We start from the raw sequence: 19,708 nt of genomic DNA, 5'->3' as shown, positions 1-19,708 counted from the left end.
AAGGTGGCTTCTCCTTCCCAAACCAGGGTGTCTGGCTGCAGGGCAGCCCACCCAGCGAGATGTGGGGAAGGGAGGGAGGCCCAAGGCAGGGCAGGGGAGACCCTGGAGGGAAGGTGAGTGTACCTCAGGGAGCCATGGCAAAGCCAGTGGCCGGCAACACCGAGGAGGGAGGATGTGCTGAAAGACGAGATGAAGATGGGAGAGTCATCCTCAGATGCTTCAGCCCAAGCACTGGGCAGAGTTTTTGGGGGGCGACCTGTGGTAAAGCGCGCCTGCCTCACGCCAGGGAAGCGGTGCGGAGGAAGGACGGCCCTGCCCTCTGAGGGGCTGCAGAAGGCGCGGGGGCTCTCACAGCCCGCCTAACTCAACCCACCAGCGGGGCCCTTCACCTTCATTCTCCCCTCAGCCAGGACTGCCCTGCGGAAGGTTTGAACGACTCCAGCCCACAGGGGCTGGGGAAGGAGCGAGCGCAGCCTCCATGCGCCGCGCCGGGGGGATGGCAGCGGCGCGGTGTCCCCCTCAGCGCGGCCGCCCTCTCCCTGAGGCGGGCACAGCCCCCGGCCTCCCCGCGGCCGCCGGCGCGAGCCGCAGCGCGCGTGCGCGGGGCGGTGTCTCCGGAGAACTCCTACCGCCCGGCGCCGCCGCCATTTTGGTGCTCGGCTCCGAGAGGGGAGGGAACCCGTAGGAGAAAGCGGGAGCCCGGCGCTTCTGCCTCCCCCGCCCCCCCTTTCCCTCCCCGTCTGGCTCCGGCGCTGAAGCACCGTAGCGGGCTGTCCTCGCCACCTTCCCGGGCCGCCTGTCCTTGTCAGCCGCCGCTGCTCTTCGCCACCCGCCCGGCCGGGCCCGCCGCAGGCCTGAGAGAGAGGCGGGAAGGATGCCCTGCACACCCCGCCGCTGAGGGAGACTCGGGGGCCCTGACCGCCGCGTCTGGCTAGCCCCACCCCAGCCGCTCCTCGGTGCTCCGCTTCCAGAGGCACAGAGCTTCCTTCTCCCTTATTCCCCTTTTCCCTGGGCTTCCTATCCGCTGGGCTGAGCGCTAGCCGCTTCCTCCTAGCCCCCTGCCCGCTCCGCCTCCCAGGCCTCCTTGCCCAGGCCTTCCCTTCTCCGGGTCTCTTCCTCCGCCTGGGCCTTCGGGCTTTGCACCTTCCTTCCCCCCCTCCCTTCCCCTTCCCCGCCCGGAGCCATGTCCTCCGCCGCTCGTTTCGATTCGTCGGACCGCTCCAGCTGGTACGTGGGCCCGGTGTCCCGGGCGGAGGCACAGACGAGGTTGCAAGGGCAGCGGCATGGCATGTTCCTGGTGCGGGACTCGTCCACCTGCCCGGGGGACTACGTGCTGTCGGTGTCCGAGAACTCCCGGGTTTCCCACTACATCATTAACTCCTTGCCCAACCGCCGCTTTAAGATCGGCGACCAGGAGTTTGAGCACCTGCCCGCCCTGCTGGAGTTCTACAAGATCCACTACCTGGACACCACCACCCTCATCGAGCCTGCGCCCAGGTGAGTGCCACCCTCCCTCCGCCCCACCCACTGCCATCTTTGCTCGAGGTGGCGCAAGGAGGGAGGGTGTCTTGGTCCAGCCTAGCAGCTCCAGGATCTTATCACTGGATGTAGACTAAGGAAACATTTGGTTATGGCCCTTGCTTGAAGCTCTTTCTAATAGTGGTCCTTAGCCCTCTGGATCTCAGTGACCATTGTGGTTTGCTTTCAGTCAGATCATGCACAGGGCCTGTCCGTACAGTGCATGTACACATATTGAAAGTTACGTCTCCACCACTGGCTGTAATTGCCTTGCAAGAGGGTGTGGTCGTGCTTTGTGTCAACCTTTTCTTCTGGTATTGTCCTTCTGTTCCTGGCATGGTTGAGAAGCTGGTTCACAAGTCTTCTCTATGATTGAAGTGTAGCTGCTGAGCTTAACTTGCTGTCTACCCCTGCATCCACACTGATTGCAACAGAACAGGCCTTTATGTGATTAGACTTGCTACACCATGTTAAGTCAGCTTTAATACATTCTACGACAGCATTTTCCAAACTTCCAGAGTGGCATTTCCACCCCCAAAAAAATGTAAAACATTTATTTGTCACAGTTTGGTTATGGAACTGTTCATCTATATCTGCATACACTACATTGAGAAATGCTATTCTAGGAGGGTGGGAAAATGTGACTTGGCTATGAGCTCATTCTTTGTCCTGTTCCCAGCGTGGGACATACCTGCAACTTGCATCAGTAAACCACTTATCAAGAACTCTAGAACACATTCCTTATTTTTAATTAAGAAAGCCTTTCCCAGTGTCTTATTTCAAAGCTTTTGGGCTTCCTGGATAAAATGAAGTGAAATAAAAGCTAGAAAAATTGTGACACATTAAAAAAGAAATTCAGATTGGTTTTCTTCTAAATTCTGCAGTTTAAAATCATACTATGTTTTGCATAGAATAGAACTATGTTTTGCAGATTAGCAAATTCTTAGCAGAGGAGAATAAGGTTTATAGGCACAATCTAACCTTGGCATAGGCCAGTACTTAATGACAATCAGCATCTTGTCAAAGGTTGACAATAGCTTGTCAAGTTGAAAAACTCAAGTGGTCAAAAAAAGTCTTTCTGTAAAGCTGTCAGGTGATGGGAGGGATGTGATAGAAAGCACTATCTTCAAGAACTCATAACAGTTGCTGAGAAGTCTTCTGCATAATGATTATGCTGTGGCTAGAGAGATAGGTAGGTGAAAAAAAAATCACCATTGCAGGAACGCTTAAATGGAGGTGTCCAGTGTTATGTGCAGGCTTGAACTTGTGGACAGTTGGGAGGGAAAAACAGTCTACACAGAAGCAATCTTTACACTTATCTGTGTTCTCCTTAACCTGGATAATGTTGTGCCTTCCTGGATGTAAAAACTTAATTCATTTATAGTGATGACTGACTTGGATTCGTCAAAACACTTGAAAACTTAGCTGATTCCACTTGGTATTTGTTGGGAATTTTGCGTGAAACGTTTTATGAACATTTTACAGTACCACCTTATTTTCAAGGTTTTGATTGCATATTGTTCTCTCAGTGTACAGAGACAGATGGGACCTAGCCTACCATGAAATGACAAGCTTTTTTATGAAGCAACAAATGGGATCAGCTAGGTGGTTTTCCTTAGCATGATTTTTATTCAAAGCTCTTTTTTTAAAAATCAATGACCTGGTTGATGGTTTGAAATTCTGTTTAAAGGAGACTTACTGCTGCAAGAGGGAGGATGAGAGGAGGCATTTCTGGATATTTTTTCTTAAATTTGTTTTTAGTTAATGAATTAGATTTAGAATAGGGGTGGACAGGTATGTGCTTCAGGACTGTTACTACCAATTCTTGTTTCCCTGGCATTTTGAGGGGAACATCACACACAGGTGCTTGAGCTTTTAAAGGCTACTGATTCTTTTAATTTCATAAAGTACAGTATAAAGAGGTGGTTTTTGTGGTAGGATTAAGTAATTTGTGTATCTAGCCATACACTACTTTTAGCCCTTGGAGATGACACTTTAAACTCACAAAACAGTTGAAAACTGACTGTTTTAAGCGTTCTGTTTCTTTTGTGTCAATACTGAGCTCTGACCATCATTGCAGATATTCCTGAGCTCTTGCTTGTACAGAGTGGGTGCTCTCTAAAGGGTTCCCCCTCTCCCCAGGCTTTAGTTGCTGCAGGGTGTCATAAAGATGTGCGTATCTTTCAATTTAGGGCTTCTGGCATACCTTACAAAAATCACAGGGATTTGACTTCCATCTTATTTTGCAAGTAGCAAAAGAGAATTGAAGTAGGCTAATGACATGCATTCTTGCTATCATAGCTCAGATAATAAGTATGCGCTATGGCCTATATATGTTAAGATTTGTGACAGCTGCTTTGAATAAAACGTATAAAGTTTATGGTGAAAATAGATTGCAGTGAAAATAGTCTCATTTGATGAGCAATCTTACGTGTTGTCACAGACAATGATGTGACTACTGAACAGATGATGGGCAAAGTAATAAATAATGATGTGAATAAATTAAAAGTAATATGATTAATAAAGCAAAGGGATGTTTCTAGATGGTTCGCTTTTTCACTTCTTACTCCATTCTTACCAGTGGATGTATTTCATGTTGTCTTTTATGACGATGTCACCTTTAGGTTATTAGGTATTTAAATGTGCAGTAAAGATAAGTACTTTGAGGCTAATAATTTTTCTGTTGTGTTGTAACAACCCCTTGAGAGTTGAAGTTGCAAAAATTAGGGAGCTCAATTCCTTACTGTTTTCCAGAGAAGAGGGGAAAAGTGTTGTCTCCTAAAAACACAGGATCTGCCTATCTCTGTTCTTAAGGAAAGGAGTTTTTGTATAAATGTGACTGACTGTCCCCAAAATTCTTCATCTTAGTAGGATTCAGTTAGAAGGATGCTGTACTACTAATCAGAAATATAACATTGGACTTCTAGCTTTTAGTTAGAAAACTAAGTTTTTATCATACCCTCCTCTTACTTTTTTCCCCTTTTTCCACTATGCTCCCTCAAATCTGGTATTTAGAATTACTAAATTCTTTAGAAGTGGGTGCTGAAGTTCATGTAGATGTGATGAACTGAAGAGGATTGTTTAGCTCTCTGAGAGCCCTTCCACCCTAAATCACACAAATAATTTTAATTTATGTGTCATGACTCTCATAACTTAAGCTATATAATTAATTTTATTTTATCTTGAGATCCTCACAAGAATCCACAACAGGTGGATGAAGATTTTGCATTATTTCCCCCAGTTTTCTGCATCCATGATAGATTTTTATGGGATTTCTGTTTTTTTTATTGCGCTTTATTTGGTTTGATTTGGGTATTTAGGTAATTGCTTGAGAGCATGAGTTACTCACTAAATGCCTCACAGTGCTACCAAGCTAATACTTTTGTTACAAAGCTGAATAAGTAATTCTCCTCTAATTGGTGTTCCTACTGTAAACTTGGTACTTAGCTTTGTTACTGGAAATAGAAAACAATAGCTATTGATTATACTAAATCTTTTCTAACTGTTTTCTAAACTTAGGTATCCGAGTCCACCAATGGGATCTGGATCTGCCCCTGCTATGTCCACTGCAGAAGAAAATGTGGAGTATGTTCGGACTCTCTATGACTTTCCTGGCAACGATGCTGAGGATCTTCCATTTAAAAAGGGCGAGATACTGCTAATTGTAGAGAAGCCTGAAGAACAGTGGTGGAGTGCCAGAAACAAGGATGGTCGGATTGGGATGATTCCTGTTCCTTATGTAGAAAAGCTAGTCAGATCTACTCATGGGAAGCATGGAAACAGGAATTCCAACAGTTATGGTATTCCAGAACCTGCCCATGCCTATGCTCAGCCTCAAACCGCAAGTCCCCTTCCCTCAGTATCCAGTGCACCTGGAGCAGTGATCAATCCTCTGCCATCTACACAGAATGGACCAGTCTATGCCAAAGCTATCCAAAAGAGAGTACCCTGTGCTTACGACAAGACTGCGCTGGCATTAGAGGTAAGTTTTTCCTCTCAGGTCTTACGGTTTTCAATAGTTTTATAAAATAAGAAACTAAAATTTGTTAGTGGCAGTGTTGGTGTGGATGACTTCACATGGAGCCTGCTTATCTATGTCAAAGAACTCCGAAGAAGTTAGGTTACATTCTGAAGAAAGATCTACAAAAATTGCTTCATCTATACCACTTCCTTTAAGTGACCAAGTTACTTCAGGCCCTGTATTTACCCTCTCTTCTTGCCTGTTCCACATGGCAAATATGTTACAAGGGTAGTGGAGCGTACACATCCTGCTCTGGAAATCAGTGCTAGCAAGAGGGTGACTTTGCTCCTCCCCTTAATCTTGGGGAAAGAAAGAGATGTTTCATTAATCATTGCAGTATTCCAGGTTGAGAACTGGCAGTAGCATCCTTCAGAGAAAGGTAAGGATTGCTGATAAACGTGGACTTTCTGATACTCAAATATATCTCTCACTACAGCTGAGGATCTGGGCAGAAATATATCAGAAGTACTCTAGTCCCTTTTACTTTAGTTTTTAGAAGTACAATTTGAGAAATCTTAAGACTTAAATTTGGGGCAAGGGGTTAGATGAAAGGCTGTTGTGTAGCCTCTAAACTTGTGTTAAACCTTTAAGTTCCTGTGCCTGCCAAAGCATTTTTTATTTTATTTTTATTAGGGATGTCTTTAAGACTAGAGCTTTATTCTGTAAATGGTAAAGAATTCATGTTACAATTGTAGTTCATCTAGCAGAAATGATGGATTGGATGAAGTGTTTAAAGCTATATCCAGACCACTGAGACTGTTACTTTTACATTTATGCTGAAGTCTCGTTAACTGATAGTTCAAAAATGTGTCACCTGGAAAAAGTGCTAGTCTCAAAGATGAAATTTGAGCGTGCTGCAGTACACGTAAATGCAAGGAAACAAGCAAAGGAAGCAACAGGATTTTAGCAAGTAAAATGATAGTAGTTTTAAAAATACTTTTGAACTTTTCCTGTTGCTTTTGCTCCATTACTTTTCAAGTTAAAGCTGTTACCTGTTGCTGATGCTTTTGGCTGAAATTTGAAAGGTTTTATTTGTGACTTTGTTATTCATAATAATTGCCCTAAGTGGTTTTCCTCCTGTAAAACCTCTACAGGTGATTTACAGGGATAAAAGTTAAGTTAAATATGTGTCACTGGATTTTCCTTGAGTCTTATGAAATCTAGCGGCTTGTTATTTGTGAACAGTGTGTGAAAATTATCGTAGAGCAAAGTGTAAATTCACTGCCAACTGCACTGTACAGAAGATTCCTGCCAAAACTACTCATGCTTCTGAAAACAAAGCAAGGCAAGCGATTGATTTTGTTATGTTATCAATGTGTCATGGAATTACTTCAGAGAACTTGCTTTGCTGCAGGGTAGCAGGAGCACTTGGGAGGATGGCCCTCACAAACAGATTTTTCTGCCTTGCTCTTTAGTGACCTAGTTAATTCTGTCATTTCAGCTAGTCTACTGTACCTGTAGGATTCATTCTGTGACCAACATGTAGGTTTGAATTGTTTTGAACCTTCAAATTGCAGAAGTTTTGTTTGAGGGACTCTTTTCTTCCACTGAGTTCTAATCGCTTGTTGCCTTCATGTCTTTGGGTCTCCCACCACTGGCATATTTTGTCTTCCTATGTAGTCTGTTTTCTTTGCAAATGCATCTGAGCCACCATGTGGCTTCTCAAGAGGCTTCAGAAGCAGAATTCTGGGAACTGATCTACATTTTCATTAAAATCAGCAATTGCAGCTTCTCCATACCTATCCGTGCACAGGGAACTTCAGCAACCTCATTATAGCAATATATTTTTTGTCACATGTACTACTCAAAAAAAATCCAGCTTTTTTTCATGGTCTTCCTTTATATTGACTAACACCTGCTGGGACCTGATGATGTATTTAATCCCAACCTCGTCAGGGCTCTACATGTCACTAAATAAAGTGGACTATTTGAAGCTTCTGTTTTTGTAAGAGCACTGAAAGTAGCTAGTGGTAGAGAAAGAACAGGTTATGGGAATATTCTGGGGAAGAAAATTAATGGTGTTCTTTTAGAATAATAATATTTGACAGTACTCCACCTTAGTATAGGTATACTCTAAGTCACAATTCAGCTTGTTAATGTAATTATACAGTGTCTGATTGTGTAATGTCATTTAAATTGATACAGCATTATGTGAGCAAAATATCTGTTTGCTGGCTCTAGCTTTGTGTGGTCAGCACACAGTCAGTACTTAAAAGGAAGAGAACACCATCTGGAGTAAATAAAGCTATTGCGTAGTAATCTGCTTGACTTCCTTTTAAGTGGAGGGATGTCATTCTCCTGGGTCCAGCTTGAAAATGGGACAAGCTCTTTGCCTGCAGGTCCAGTTTTTCTGTGTCATGCTATTGTTTACATAAGCTGCTAGAAGTTTTCTTTAAGAAAAGATAAAAACTCATAGCCTGTTACAGGTAAGTTTGTTTTGTAAGCAAGGTATAACTATTTTAAAATTTCTCACACTTTTAAATAGTATTTGAAATGTGACAGTTTAAGGGCAACTACAATGTTGTTCCTGTAAGGATACTAGTTAGTACCGCATTTATTACAGTTTGGACCTTGCTGGGCTACAACTATTTAGCATTCATATTGGTATTATTGAAGTGACAAACATCTAAATGTTGACTTGGTCCTACTGCATTATATACTTTACGTTTATGCTCTAAAATAAACAATTAATTAGTAATCTGCTTATAAGCTAAAATAAAAGTTTTAAGTACAGCTACTATCTCGGAGCATACAGCTGGTATACATGTAACTTTGGGCATTTCCCTGCACCAGTGAACTATTAGTAAAGCCTATGATAAATGATGTGTATTTCTAAGATTTACATACACTGTTGTCAGTTTAGTTAGTTACCTTGGCAGTTCAGACTTAATGTTTTTAATGAAATGATTGAAGCCTGCAGTTCTCTCACTTATATTACAACTAACTTTGCTACTAATGTGTGTAGTATTTTCATGGGTACTGCATTTAAAACAAAACAAACAAAAAAAACCCCCAACAACCAAACCACACCAAAAAAAACCCAGAAAACCAACAACCCAGATCTGTTTCTGTACTTGTGTGCTTGTAGCCAAGAAGCATTTCCTTCCTTTCTGGTGCTCTAGAGGAAGGAATATGAAGGACAGGGATACGGTGTCATGTATTTACTGGGACTATATTGCAGGGTTATTTACTGCTGTTCTTCAATCCTGCTGCTCTTTGGGAAAACAAGGAGGGCAATTCTGCGTTCAAAGGTTATACAGGATAGAACTTTAAGGAGGTAATGAACTTTGTAAGAGCAGAGGTTCTTTGGCACTGTTACTATGAGAAAGAGCAGCAAAGTCTACCTTAAAACTTCTCAGCATTTAATAACCTGTAGTTTTATAGCCAGCAATAATGTGCTAATGAAGCCTTGTTTTAAGCTGGTGTGCTCTAACCACCATGTGACATGTAGGCAGTGCCCAGTAGGGTAAGTCCTGGTATGTTTTACTTTAAAGGAGCTTATCTCTTCTACACAACAAAGTTCCTTATGTCCAGCATAGGCAGTAGATAAGCTAATGGTTGGTAATTTCCTTAAAAATTAGCAAACTGTTTGAAGGTTGACTGAGGACATGAACAACAAATATTAAATTCAATTACAAAATGGAATGAAATGGCGTAAGGAACCAGAAAATGGGACCAGCAGCAGCCACTAGACTGCCATGTGTTTAGAAACGGTCCTTTAATATCTTGCAAATACTGTAATAAGCATTGTAGACCATTCTGAAGGCAGTAGTAGTCCTAGAGTTTATCTCCAGACTTAACATGGCAGTATTACAGACTCTGAAGATTTGGTTGTTTTTTTTTTAAATAAAAGCTTCACTATATAGCAATTTTTTTATACTAATGATGGCTTCTTCTAGCCCTGTGCCAGCATTATAGTATTAAGTAGTTTATCTGTTCATGAGAGCTCAGACATATCCCTGCATGTTTGCTAGTACAGAGTTAACCCATCACTGAAATGTTTTGGTGAAGTAAATAGCCATTCACCATAATTGTATAACTGACTTACAATATTTCTCTTGAGCTTATTACAATTAGGTTACAGTTAACTTTTTTCCTCTTCAACGGAAAGTTGAGACAAGTAGGCCAAAATGTGCTAGTAATAGAACTTTCTTAATTAGGAAATTAGGCTACTTCTTTCACTAGACAGCAAGCATTGTGCTTTTCTTAAGCCAAGGAAACTCAGTATTGCTGTGTTAAGCATTAAAATGTATCTAAGCCACAAGATCTAGATTTTAAGCAAAATATTGATCCTGTATTTGTGAAGTGTTGATCTGATGACTATTGAATTGAAAGTGACACTGGCAGCAGGACTGTGTCTGTGCTGACATGCACCAACTTTTCAATATACTACCTTGGAAAATACAATTCACAATTACTTCAGAAATTTTTGTGTACAACCTTAATCTTTGTAATTTCCTTTTCTGGTCAAAGTTATTGATGGTTCGTTCCCATCCTGAGAGTGCTGAGCGCCTCACAATAATACACATTCACCCTCAGCACTGTTTGCAGAGGTTGTTTTCAGATGAAACTGAAAGTGCCGTGGCTCACCTAGAGGAGATCCTGTGCTACAGCCAGAGTCAGTGTGGTTCAAGAACTCGGTGGGAGTTTGGAGCTCTAAATTCTGTACAACCAGGACAGCATGCTTAGGCAGATGGACACAGGCCACCATCCTTTAATGAAAAGCAGCACTTTATCTGTAGTGCTGCCACCCAGACTCTGGCAATTGTCCTAGCTGTATTTGAAATGCAAACTTCTATTGTTCTACTCTGTTCCTAGATGAGGCTAGATTAATTGCATCTAGGACTTCAACCTTCTTTGCTGTCCTTTGACATGACATGCTTTCATGTCTCAAGAACAGTTGAAGATCTTTCCTCTGAACTACTTGATTCTCTGGTTTGGACACCAACCATTATTCTGGGCAACATCAGAAATAAAGGATAATTAACCTGTTGGTTTCTTGAATTTTCTAATACCTAAAGCACCAGCTACTACAGTGCCACTTTGTCCTGTGTGCAGTGCAGCTGAACTCAGCCTCTTCTGTGTAGCTCAGCTTTATAACTTTTGGGGACAATGGGATATCAAGTAATTTCTTACAGTTGAGCCTTGTTTATTTTTCTCCAGAACAGGCAGCTCATCTGAACAGTTGTTTCATTTTTGGTACTAATGCTAGTATTACCAAAGAAGGTGAGTTGTGACACTAATTAGGATAATGACTGAGATTCAACACCCCATAAATTCCAGAGCACATTATGTTTTTGACAGCTACTGACCCAGTGGGCTAAAATGATAATTTAGAGTTTTGGTGCATTTTTATATCCTTAAACTTATATTACAGGGCTCTATCAACCATAGAACTATTAATATAAACTTGTTGGAATATCTCTAAACCATGTGGAATTGGTTCACTGTGTGACTAAAATGGCACGCAGAAAACCTCTGCAGTGTATGAATCAGCTTCAAATGGCAGACAGGTATGGAAGAGTCTGGAGTGAATGAAGTAACCCTTCCGACTGGCATGTTCCACAGCTTGTGTTTCCCCAGGGCTTTGAATTCATGCTGTAACAGGGATATAATGAAAGGATGCTATCTAAAATACATTTTGATTTTTATCATTTGGGTGGAACCAAATGGCTGCATTTCAGAAGTATTACTCACTTCAGCAGTTGATACTTCCACAGAGTGATGCTGGCATGCTTTACAAGGGAATTACGTTATCTGAGAGATGCTGAGACTAAGGAAAGCATCATCCTAATTTATAGATAAGGGCCATGAGCTGTCCAGAGTCACACAGGAAGTTTGTGGCAGAGATGAGAATAGAACCAGGTCTCCTGACTCTGTCCTGTGCCTCATCATAAGACAGTCTTCCTTCTGACTGGCTTAAAACTTTGTCTGAAAAAAACTGTGTTAAATAATTTTAGTGGGAGATCACACCTCAGCTGACCACATCATAGATGCTTCTACCAAATACTGCTTTTAGTACTTTGAGGAAAAATACATAGAGGGACTTCTTGACCAGATTTTTCCAGACAGGGTCAAAATGGATGCCTTTAACATAAGATCCATGAATTACTCTATCATGACATCAAAAATCTTCTCCAAAAAATCTTGTTTCAACGTACTGTTTCATTTAATCTTTTCAGGGGAACTACTTTTTTCTTTTTTTTTTTCCTAATAATCTAGCACAAGAGGATATTCAGAAACTTTCATTAATAAAACAAACAACACTGAAGAAAAATACAGTTATTGCAATTCAGTTTACTATCCTAGTGGTTCTTGGCCTGTGAGAGTATTTTTGGAGTAGCTCTTAGCAGCGAGCACTCTTGAATGGCAGATATTGATTTGTAGCAATTTTGCCCACCCAGCAGCCTACAGAACACTTTCCATTGTTGATTTAGGTGGAAGTTTGTTGCAATGCAATAGACTTACATTGTAAATATTTTTTTTTTTTTACACTCTCCTGAAACAAGACTTCCAAACCTGTTCATATTGTAGAGATCGTTTGGAGTCTAGAGCATTTTCTAGGGCATCAAAATGAATAACGGATTGATCTCTACTGCACGTGAGCAAAATCAAGTTATCAGACTCTCAGAAAATGCAAGTCTATGGTTTTGATCCAGTGTAGTACAGATAGTGATTTTTTTTTTTTTCCTTCCATGAGTAAAGTGTTTGAGAGTAGATTAGTTTTAGGGTGTGGTGCAAATGCAGTTTCTAGTTAAGTTTTAACTGTTGGTGACGTTGGTTGCGTCTTGTTGAATTTAGGTCTAAAATGGAACTTGGATCTATCTTCAAGGGCTATTTAAATCTAGCAGTGTAACTCTGAGTATTTATAGATGTTATCAGCCTTTTCCTAAAGAGACATTTGTTAGGTTCCTCTTTAGGTCATCTTGTTACTATTTTAAGCTTTCTCTAGCCTTTCTCTTCAGTGAAAAGTCTGGCAAACTGTGCTTTTTAGCAAATAAGCAACTAAAGCGTGCTGCAGTAGTCTGTGAAGAGATGAAAACCAGTCAAATTAATGCTTTATGTATGTGCTAACTATCATGGGCAGTGTATAACTACTTAATGGTATATGCTGGCTTCCTGTTTGAGTTCAGGAACAGCACAAGTTAAGATGTCCATTTAAGAAGGTAATAGAGTCCAAGAGCTTATGGGAGATCAGAGGGTCTTGTCCTCTCTCAAAAGCACAAGATTACAATTGGTCCAAGTGTGCCAGCCTCGAATTTGAGGTGGGGGAAGCAACACATTTTGCTTAAATGCCTCATTTCATTCTAATATGCAACATAAAACTTAAATGTCTAAAAATAAAAGTTTGAGAAAACTTATTTTAAGAGATATAATACTGAGTGATCGCCAATGAGTTTATTATAGTATCTTGAACTTCACTTAAGGATTCTTGCTTCTGAGTGATCTTCAAAAAATATTTATTGGAGCAATGGTAAGTGGTTTAAACAGGCTTCAGATCATCTAGTGACACACATACTATTTTGTAAACTCGGGGTTTCTTTCTTTAAAGGAAAAATATAGAGGTTTTACCTGAAAAATTTTAATCTAATGCCCTTGGCCAAGGTTCTTAAACTATCTGCATCAGTTCTAAATTTTAATGCTATTTAAATAACCTACAGTATGTGTAACAGTTTGTCTATCGGGACCAAAATGTACTTTTTCCTTAAATAAGAAGATCAAAGCTAGTTGCCTTTGGATTTCACAGAAGTGGCTTAGTCAGCTGAGATTCAACTACAAAGAGCTTGGGATCTAGTTTAGAGAAGAAACTTGCTAACTGTTTGCCATTGGGCATAGGCTGGTTCTGCTTGTTGTGAAATTAGTTATTAGCTGCTAATGTCAGTTTTCTAATATTTACTATAGTTACCACATAGAGTAAATGAAATAAACAGGAAGGGAGGTGTAAAGTTAAGAGCTGCTGCAACAGACCACACGTTGAGCTATTCTGAAAAATTTAAGGGAGAAATGACTATTTAATGAGTCTTAAATGCTACTTGTCACATTCTGTATTTTGCTAATTCTAATTAAATACAGGTATTGAACAATGATAAGAGTATAACTTATCAGCCCAAATGATGACGTTCCTTGCTTGATCATAGTTTAGCTCTTCTCGTCTTTCACCACCAAATAGGAAGAGACTCAGTTATAGTAGGAAAGGCCTGACATGTCATCGTTCCTGTTTCAAATTCTTTGGCAGGAAGCAGAGGTGAAAACAACAACTAAAGCTAGAATCTGTACGTCTAATGCTTTAAAAAAAAAAAGTTTGCTTTTGCCTGCTTCAGAAACTACAGAAGCTCCTTACACTGTGATAGTCAGAACTAGAACTTCAAGTAATGCTTTCTTTGCCATAGGAATCTCTCTTTGAAAAAACTAAATTTCCTTTGAAGTCAGGCAGCTGATGCTAAGATCAGCGCGAGTGCTGTGCTCTTTTGAATGGATGTTGCATCTCATTACTGAGGGTAGCTTTAGTGGTGTTAATTTATATCTAAGTGAAATAAATTGTTGCATTAAGTTGTAGGCTTTCTACAGGAAAAGGTGTAGTTCAGCAATTTGTCTCAATATGTAAATACACATTTAGTTAAGAGTCTGAAAGACTGCAAACAACATTATCGCATTTAGCAGCAAAATGTTGGTATTTTAATTAAGTAAAAGTAACTTTTCAATTAAACCTTACTCTAAGAAGAGTGTGGGGCTTTTTTCCCTATGATGGACTTTTATTTGTTGTTCCTCTTCATTTGATTTGATTTGTATCAGAAGTGAGATTCCCATGTGTGGTAACTTCTCTTTTTTTTTTTTTTAACACCGCAGGTTGGAGACATTGTGAAGGTTACAAGGATGAACATAAACGGTCAGTGGGAAGGAGAAGTCAACGGTCGAAAAGGGCTCTTCCCGTTCACACATGTCAAAATATTTGACCCTCAAAACCCAGATGAGAATGAATGATTCCCTTTGCCCAATTTACACTGCTGCTTCGTTTTCCTGGCTATCATTAGCGTCGTTTGAGGTGGGATGGTGACTTAATGGCACATTGCTAGCATTGCCCAGTTTCCAGCTTGCTGCAGTTTGACGGTTCTTTTAATCTACATTTGGAATACGTACAATGAAGTCACTGCCTGACCTTCATACCATAGTTGCATCATCCAGAATTTAGTTTCACTTTTAAAACTCTCTTGGGCCTTAAGCTGCAGAAGACTGAACCAGTACATAGCAGAGAAGTATGGAAAGAAACCCTTTCCTGTTGGGACTGCCATGGACTTTTTCTGGCTTGCTCAGTAGGAAGAGCCCTAACCTTAGATCAAACATGCAACTTGTGCATTACTGTCCAACAAAAAGCAACAACAAAAATGCAATTTTAGGACTGAAGATGACTTAGTTTTAAGAGAATCTGTCCTAAGGTAGTACATTTAAAATGATGGTCTCTTTAAAGGACAATAATTGAAGCTTATATATTCTAAGCGGTTGTATTAGAAGCTGCTCTTCTCTGTTAACTCTTAAGCTTGTTGTTGACCTTCCTGAAACAGTGTGTGTTAAATGCAAATAACCATTGAATGAGCTGCATTGAAGCAGAGACATTTATTTATAAGGAAACTTAGGAGGGGTTGATACTTGTAACCTGTTTTGACATACTTCATGCATTTCTGTTGATTTTTTCAAGCACTAACTGTAGAAATCGAGCTTTAAAGGGAAACACTTTGGCCTGGTCTATACATAGCTCTTCTGCAGTGTTGAAAGTGTAGTTTTACTAGTATAGAAGTGCTTGTCACCAAGCTCTTACTTGGTAGACTGATCAAATTGCCATTGTGTGGAGAGGTAGGAGAGGAGTGGGACAGAAGAACTTGATAAATACTCATTAAATCCTCTTATTTAAACATACACCCTTTATACCCATTTCTCTGTAAGGCTCCCTTATCTCTCCAAAGTTTCCTAGCTATGCCAGCCCCAGCTCGTTCAAAGCTCTTTTTCAAACACAGTACCTTTTTTCTAGGGTGTCTCCATGTTGCTGTGCTTCTTTTCCAGAGCTGCTTTTGCCTTCTGTTTTATTCTTCCCTCTTTTTCCTTGCTTGCTTCCAAGTCCTTTGCATGCTGCCATCTTTTTTTTTACCCTTCCCATTGAGTTGGCTCTGGTTTATATATGTCTCAGATCCCTCCCCCTCCCAGCATCCTCTAGAAAATGGTTAATTGGGGTCAGCTGCCTGGGTTCCCCATGTGATAAATTAATGCTCAGGCTGGAGGAGGCCACAAAGGTGTCTATTATCAGTATAGCTTCTTTCCCTTTTTCTGTACATAAGCTATACTGCTGTCATTGTACTTACAGTAGGGAACTATACAGCTGCAGCTAAATAAGTACAATTCATGCCACGCAGGTTAAGTCCTTAGCCTGTGTACAGGATCTGAAAGCTGAGGTACAGTGGTATCCTGTGCTGCCTTCTTTAAATGTGTTTTGTAGGTGAACTGGAATGCTCTTTTAAAAATAACGGAACACTGAATTAACAGAATCCACGTCTGCAAAGACTGCAACTGCAAACCCTCCCGTTTCAGACAGCCTGGGTGAAGAAAAATGCCTGTTGTGGGAGCTGACAGGAAAACAGCGGCCCCCATTTGTCAGCTTTTGAAGGCTGTCCATTGTAGCAAAATGAGAAGCTTCACACACCCGAGAATCTCACCAGTTCTTATAAATGTCAAATTATATAAAAGTTGTTGTCTTAAGTTCCAGCATGTTTTCTTGTTGATTTGTGTCGCTTGATCCTAATAAAAGCACGTTGTTCTTAGCTCATGTGAAAGTGCCGTGAGATCCTTAATTGGAAGGCACTGAAGAAATGCAAAAATGGCATTTGCAACCAGACATGAAAAATGCCGGGGTTTTTAAAGAAGTCTCTCTCCGTTCATCTATTAGCTGTTTTCTGTAGTATTGATCAAGTGGCTGACAGTCTAGACGTTCTTGTAGAGCATTTTACTACCAAATTAACTGTGAAGTAGAGTAGCATTGACTGAAGTGTTTGGTGCTGTAAGAGTAATTCTTGACAATAGGCATTGACATTTTGTCTTGCAAAGAAAAGCTATGCAGCTCTCTTAACTAAAGAAGGTCATGTTTTTCCTGTGCCCCAACTATACCTGTAAGTTTACTACATAGATTGTACTACTGAAAGTCATCTTTTGAATACAGAAACTGCACTAAACTCAGTCTGCTGCAGAGAAATCTGATTTCAGACCTGACCTAGTTACAGGCAGCTCTTCAGAAGACTGATTGTAGAATTCTTCTTTTGCATGGTAAATAAATACTGTGAGATTTGAGATCTTGAGCACAGCTTTTGACCTTGATTTTTTTTTTTTTTTTTTTTTACTGAAATAAACATCTTGACTCATCCCCTCATTGAATAAGGTGCACACATTGAACACAAGCATTGTTTTAGGTTTAATTATGTTCTGATACTGCAGGAAAGCAAAACATTTTACCTTCAAAACTATGCAAAATTTGTGTGTAGTGGCATCTGATGCAAAGACAAGAATTCTTAAATTTCTGTGAACCTGGTTTTGGGCCACGGATGAAGGGTGTTTTTCTGAGTAGCAGTGGTGTGGTTCAGGTATGTGAAAGGTGGTGTAAATGTAGCATCCTGACCAGCCCCAGCCGACCGTCACCTCGCTTCAAAATGTGTCTTTGCTGTTTTACTACAAGACGAGTATTTTCATATAAAGACTGCAATTCGATCAGTTTGTGTTTCTCTTTGAAGGACTCTGGATTCTCAATGGCTCGTTGCTCGCTTACACGTGTGCTGTCTGTTGCTTTATGAAGCCTCTCACATTTGAGTGATGCCCTGCCAGTGTCAGTGGTGTTGGGTGTGTCAGGTACCCTGAACGGGAAGCGTGAGCCTGCAAGAGATGGCTTCAATCTATGCACCATTAGAAGTTGTCCCTGCCTTTGAACTAGGAGCTGGTGTAATTACCTGGTGCCACAATAGTTAATTATCATGAAAGGCTTACTGTTCGACTTCCTCCCGCCGTGTACATGTGTATATAGACATTGAAGCCTCTGACCAGTCTGAAAGTTTAAATGAAAACTGTTTTAATCAGTGTCCATCACTGGATAAGCGCTAATTTAATTCATGATTGTTTACAAATTGGGAAAGAATAAACAAAAGGGAATATCCTGTTTGGGTTGGGGCTCTGAAGAGCCTGAGCATTATTTTTGTAAAGGGAAAAACAGCATTCTTTGTGCCATTTCATGTGCCTGTAAAATAATTTTTTATATTGTATTAACATCCTGGGAACGAGTGGGCTGCCTTTGTTTTCTAGTCAAGTTTTCAAGCATTTTCCTCAATAACCCGCATTTGAAAGTGAGACCTGCCTAAAAGACTGCCTTTTGGGACCAGTGAAAGCATTCTTGTATAGTTGTCATTTTCTGTTTATTTGTGTTAAATGAAAGTGTGTTTTTTGGGACAAGGATACAATTATTGCAGTGGGAAAGGTGGCCTTGTATTTGAGACAGTCTTCACTGTGTAAACTTTAAAACACAATATGTAATTTAAAGACCATGATCTTCAGGCAATAATATTGAGTGTAAGCATTTAAAGTTTATTTTGGGGATCATAGCTCGTTTTATTTTTTGTGCTATAAGATTAACAGTATTAAATGAATTATATTCTTAGAATATATGGAGTGTTCTTTCTTAAGATTAGTGCCTTTTTAATTTCTTACTCCACTTATTTCATAGAACTGGTCCCAACATCAAGCCACTGATTTTTTTTTTCCCAGTGCCCTCTTTGTACAGTCTAAATAAAACTTGCCTCAACTTAACAGTATTATTTGTTGTCTTTAGTCTTAAAACCGTGACGATATTAGCAGATTATTTAAGTCCTTACTCTGTCGTTACGATGCCCTGTTCTGTGGGTGAATGGGAGGAGAGTGCCAAACGAAGTTTTCCAGCATCAAAGGAAGAATTAAGCAGGAGAAAAGGCTGTTGCGGGTCTGAGTGGTCCCCTCCTGTCCCCTCCTCGAGGCTGCTCTGCAGGTTCACCTGAACAGCTGTGTCTCTGGTCAGACAGGTTGTCTCTGTCTCCTCCACCCTCACGCCCAACACGTCACTTCCTGTCACTGTATTCAATGCTGCTCTTTCGCTGAGGCTCTTAAAGGTCTCTCTAGAAACCGTGACCTTTTTTACTGTGATACCCTTGACTGTGCTTGTAAGAACGACTGGTTTATGCAGATGGTTTGAATTTTGCTTGTTATTGTTTAGGTAAATAAGGCGTAACCTGTGCCTGTTCTGGAGAGGGGGACGGCTGGTGCTCCAGCCACTGCTGAAAGGTGTCGGCGCAACGCATCAGGTATCTACTTCTGCAAGTTGAAAGCAGGAGGTTGTCTTTTGCCTTTTTACAGTCAATCCAGATGAAGAAGAGCACTAAGTACAGTTTAAGGGTTGGGGTTTTTTTAATATTTGGGATCATTCAGTTAAATTGTTAACATGTTGAAACTTGAGATGATCTTATGTTGGAGAAAACCTGAAGAGGAACATCAGACACTCAACTGCTGCAAAGGAGAAGCTGAAAAAGCTTGCGTTGTTTCCCTGGACTCTGTAGGTATGTTCACAGCCTGGTGTTTGTCTTCTCTGGAGTACAGATTTCCATGTGATGTTAATAAACTGTCATAGCCAACTCTGCATAGTGTCCTATCATCAAATATTTACATCCGACGAGTTACTTTTCAAAGAAAAACAGTATTTCAGGTACACAAGGAGGAAGAGGTGAGGTGCACGCAGCAGGCTTGATAATCCCACAAACCATGTGTGCCTTTTGCTTTCTCACAGAAGCTGGAAGTGCTCGCCCGTTGCTGCAGCTGCTTCTCCTGACGTTTCCAGTAGCTCTTGCTTTTTTATTTATGCAGCAAAACCAAGTGTCCCCTGCTGCGCTGGGCGACTGCTTCCTACAGACGGAGTGACCAGCACGGGGGCCACAGCAGCAGCAGCAGCACTGCTGCACAACACAGCACTGGTGCTGCACACCCCCTAAGGCAAGGGCGGGCCACCAACCCCCACAGAGATGTTCTGGTGACATCCAGGCTTCTCTCACACGAAAACAGGCTTTCCCCAGTTTAAATTTGAATGGTTTAGTTGGGCCAGTCCAACACCAGCCAGTGTAA

At 41.0% G+C, this 19,708-nt stretch overlaps 1 protein-coding gene across 1 annotated transcript; it reads left to right on the top strand.

The window, feature by feature from the left end:
* Nucleotides 1-637: 637 nt before the first annotated feature.
* CRKL (v-crk avian sarcoma virus CT10 oncogene homolog-like) lies at nt 638-18,370 on the top strand. The gene is made up of 3 exons (XM_014964147.1): nt 638-1,497; nt 5,038-5,500; nt 14,387-18,370. Exons 1-3 carry the CDS (start codon nt 1,184-1,186, stop codon nt 14,519-14,521), a joined length of 912 nt encoding a protein of 303 aa, XP_014819633.1. The 5' UTR covers nt 638-1,183; the 3' UTR covers nt 14,522-18,370.
* The last annotated feature ends 1,338 nt before the right edge of the window (nt 18,371-19,708 follow it).

Source organism: Calidris pugnax, unplaced genomic scaffold (genome assembly GCF_001431845.1).
Source record: "Calidris pugnax isolate Ruff unplaced genomic scaffold, ASM143184v1 scaffold32, whole genome shotgun sequence".
In the NCBI taxonomy this organism is placed as follows: domain Eukaryota; kingdom Metazoa; phylum Chordata; class Aves; order Charadriiformes; family Scolopacidae; genus Calidris; species Calidris pugnax.
This window is presented reverse-complemented; position numbering and strand designations above follow the sequence as displayed.

Excerpts from the sequence above, each read along its gene's own strand:
- CRKL (XM_014964147.1), top strand. The coding sequence starts at position 1,184 with ATGTCCTCCGCCGCTCGTTTCGATTCGTCGGACCGCTCCAGCTGGTAC. Across the intron at positions 1,498-5,037 it reads CTCATCGAGCCTGCGCCCAG|GTATCCGAGTCCACCAATGG; the intron begins GTGAGTGCCACC and ends TTCTAAACTTAG. Across the intron at positions 5,501-14,386 it reads AGACTGCGCTGGCATTAGAG|GTTGGAGACATTGTGAAGGT; the intron begins GTAAGTTTTTCC and ends TTAACACCGCAG.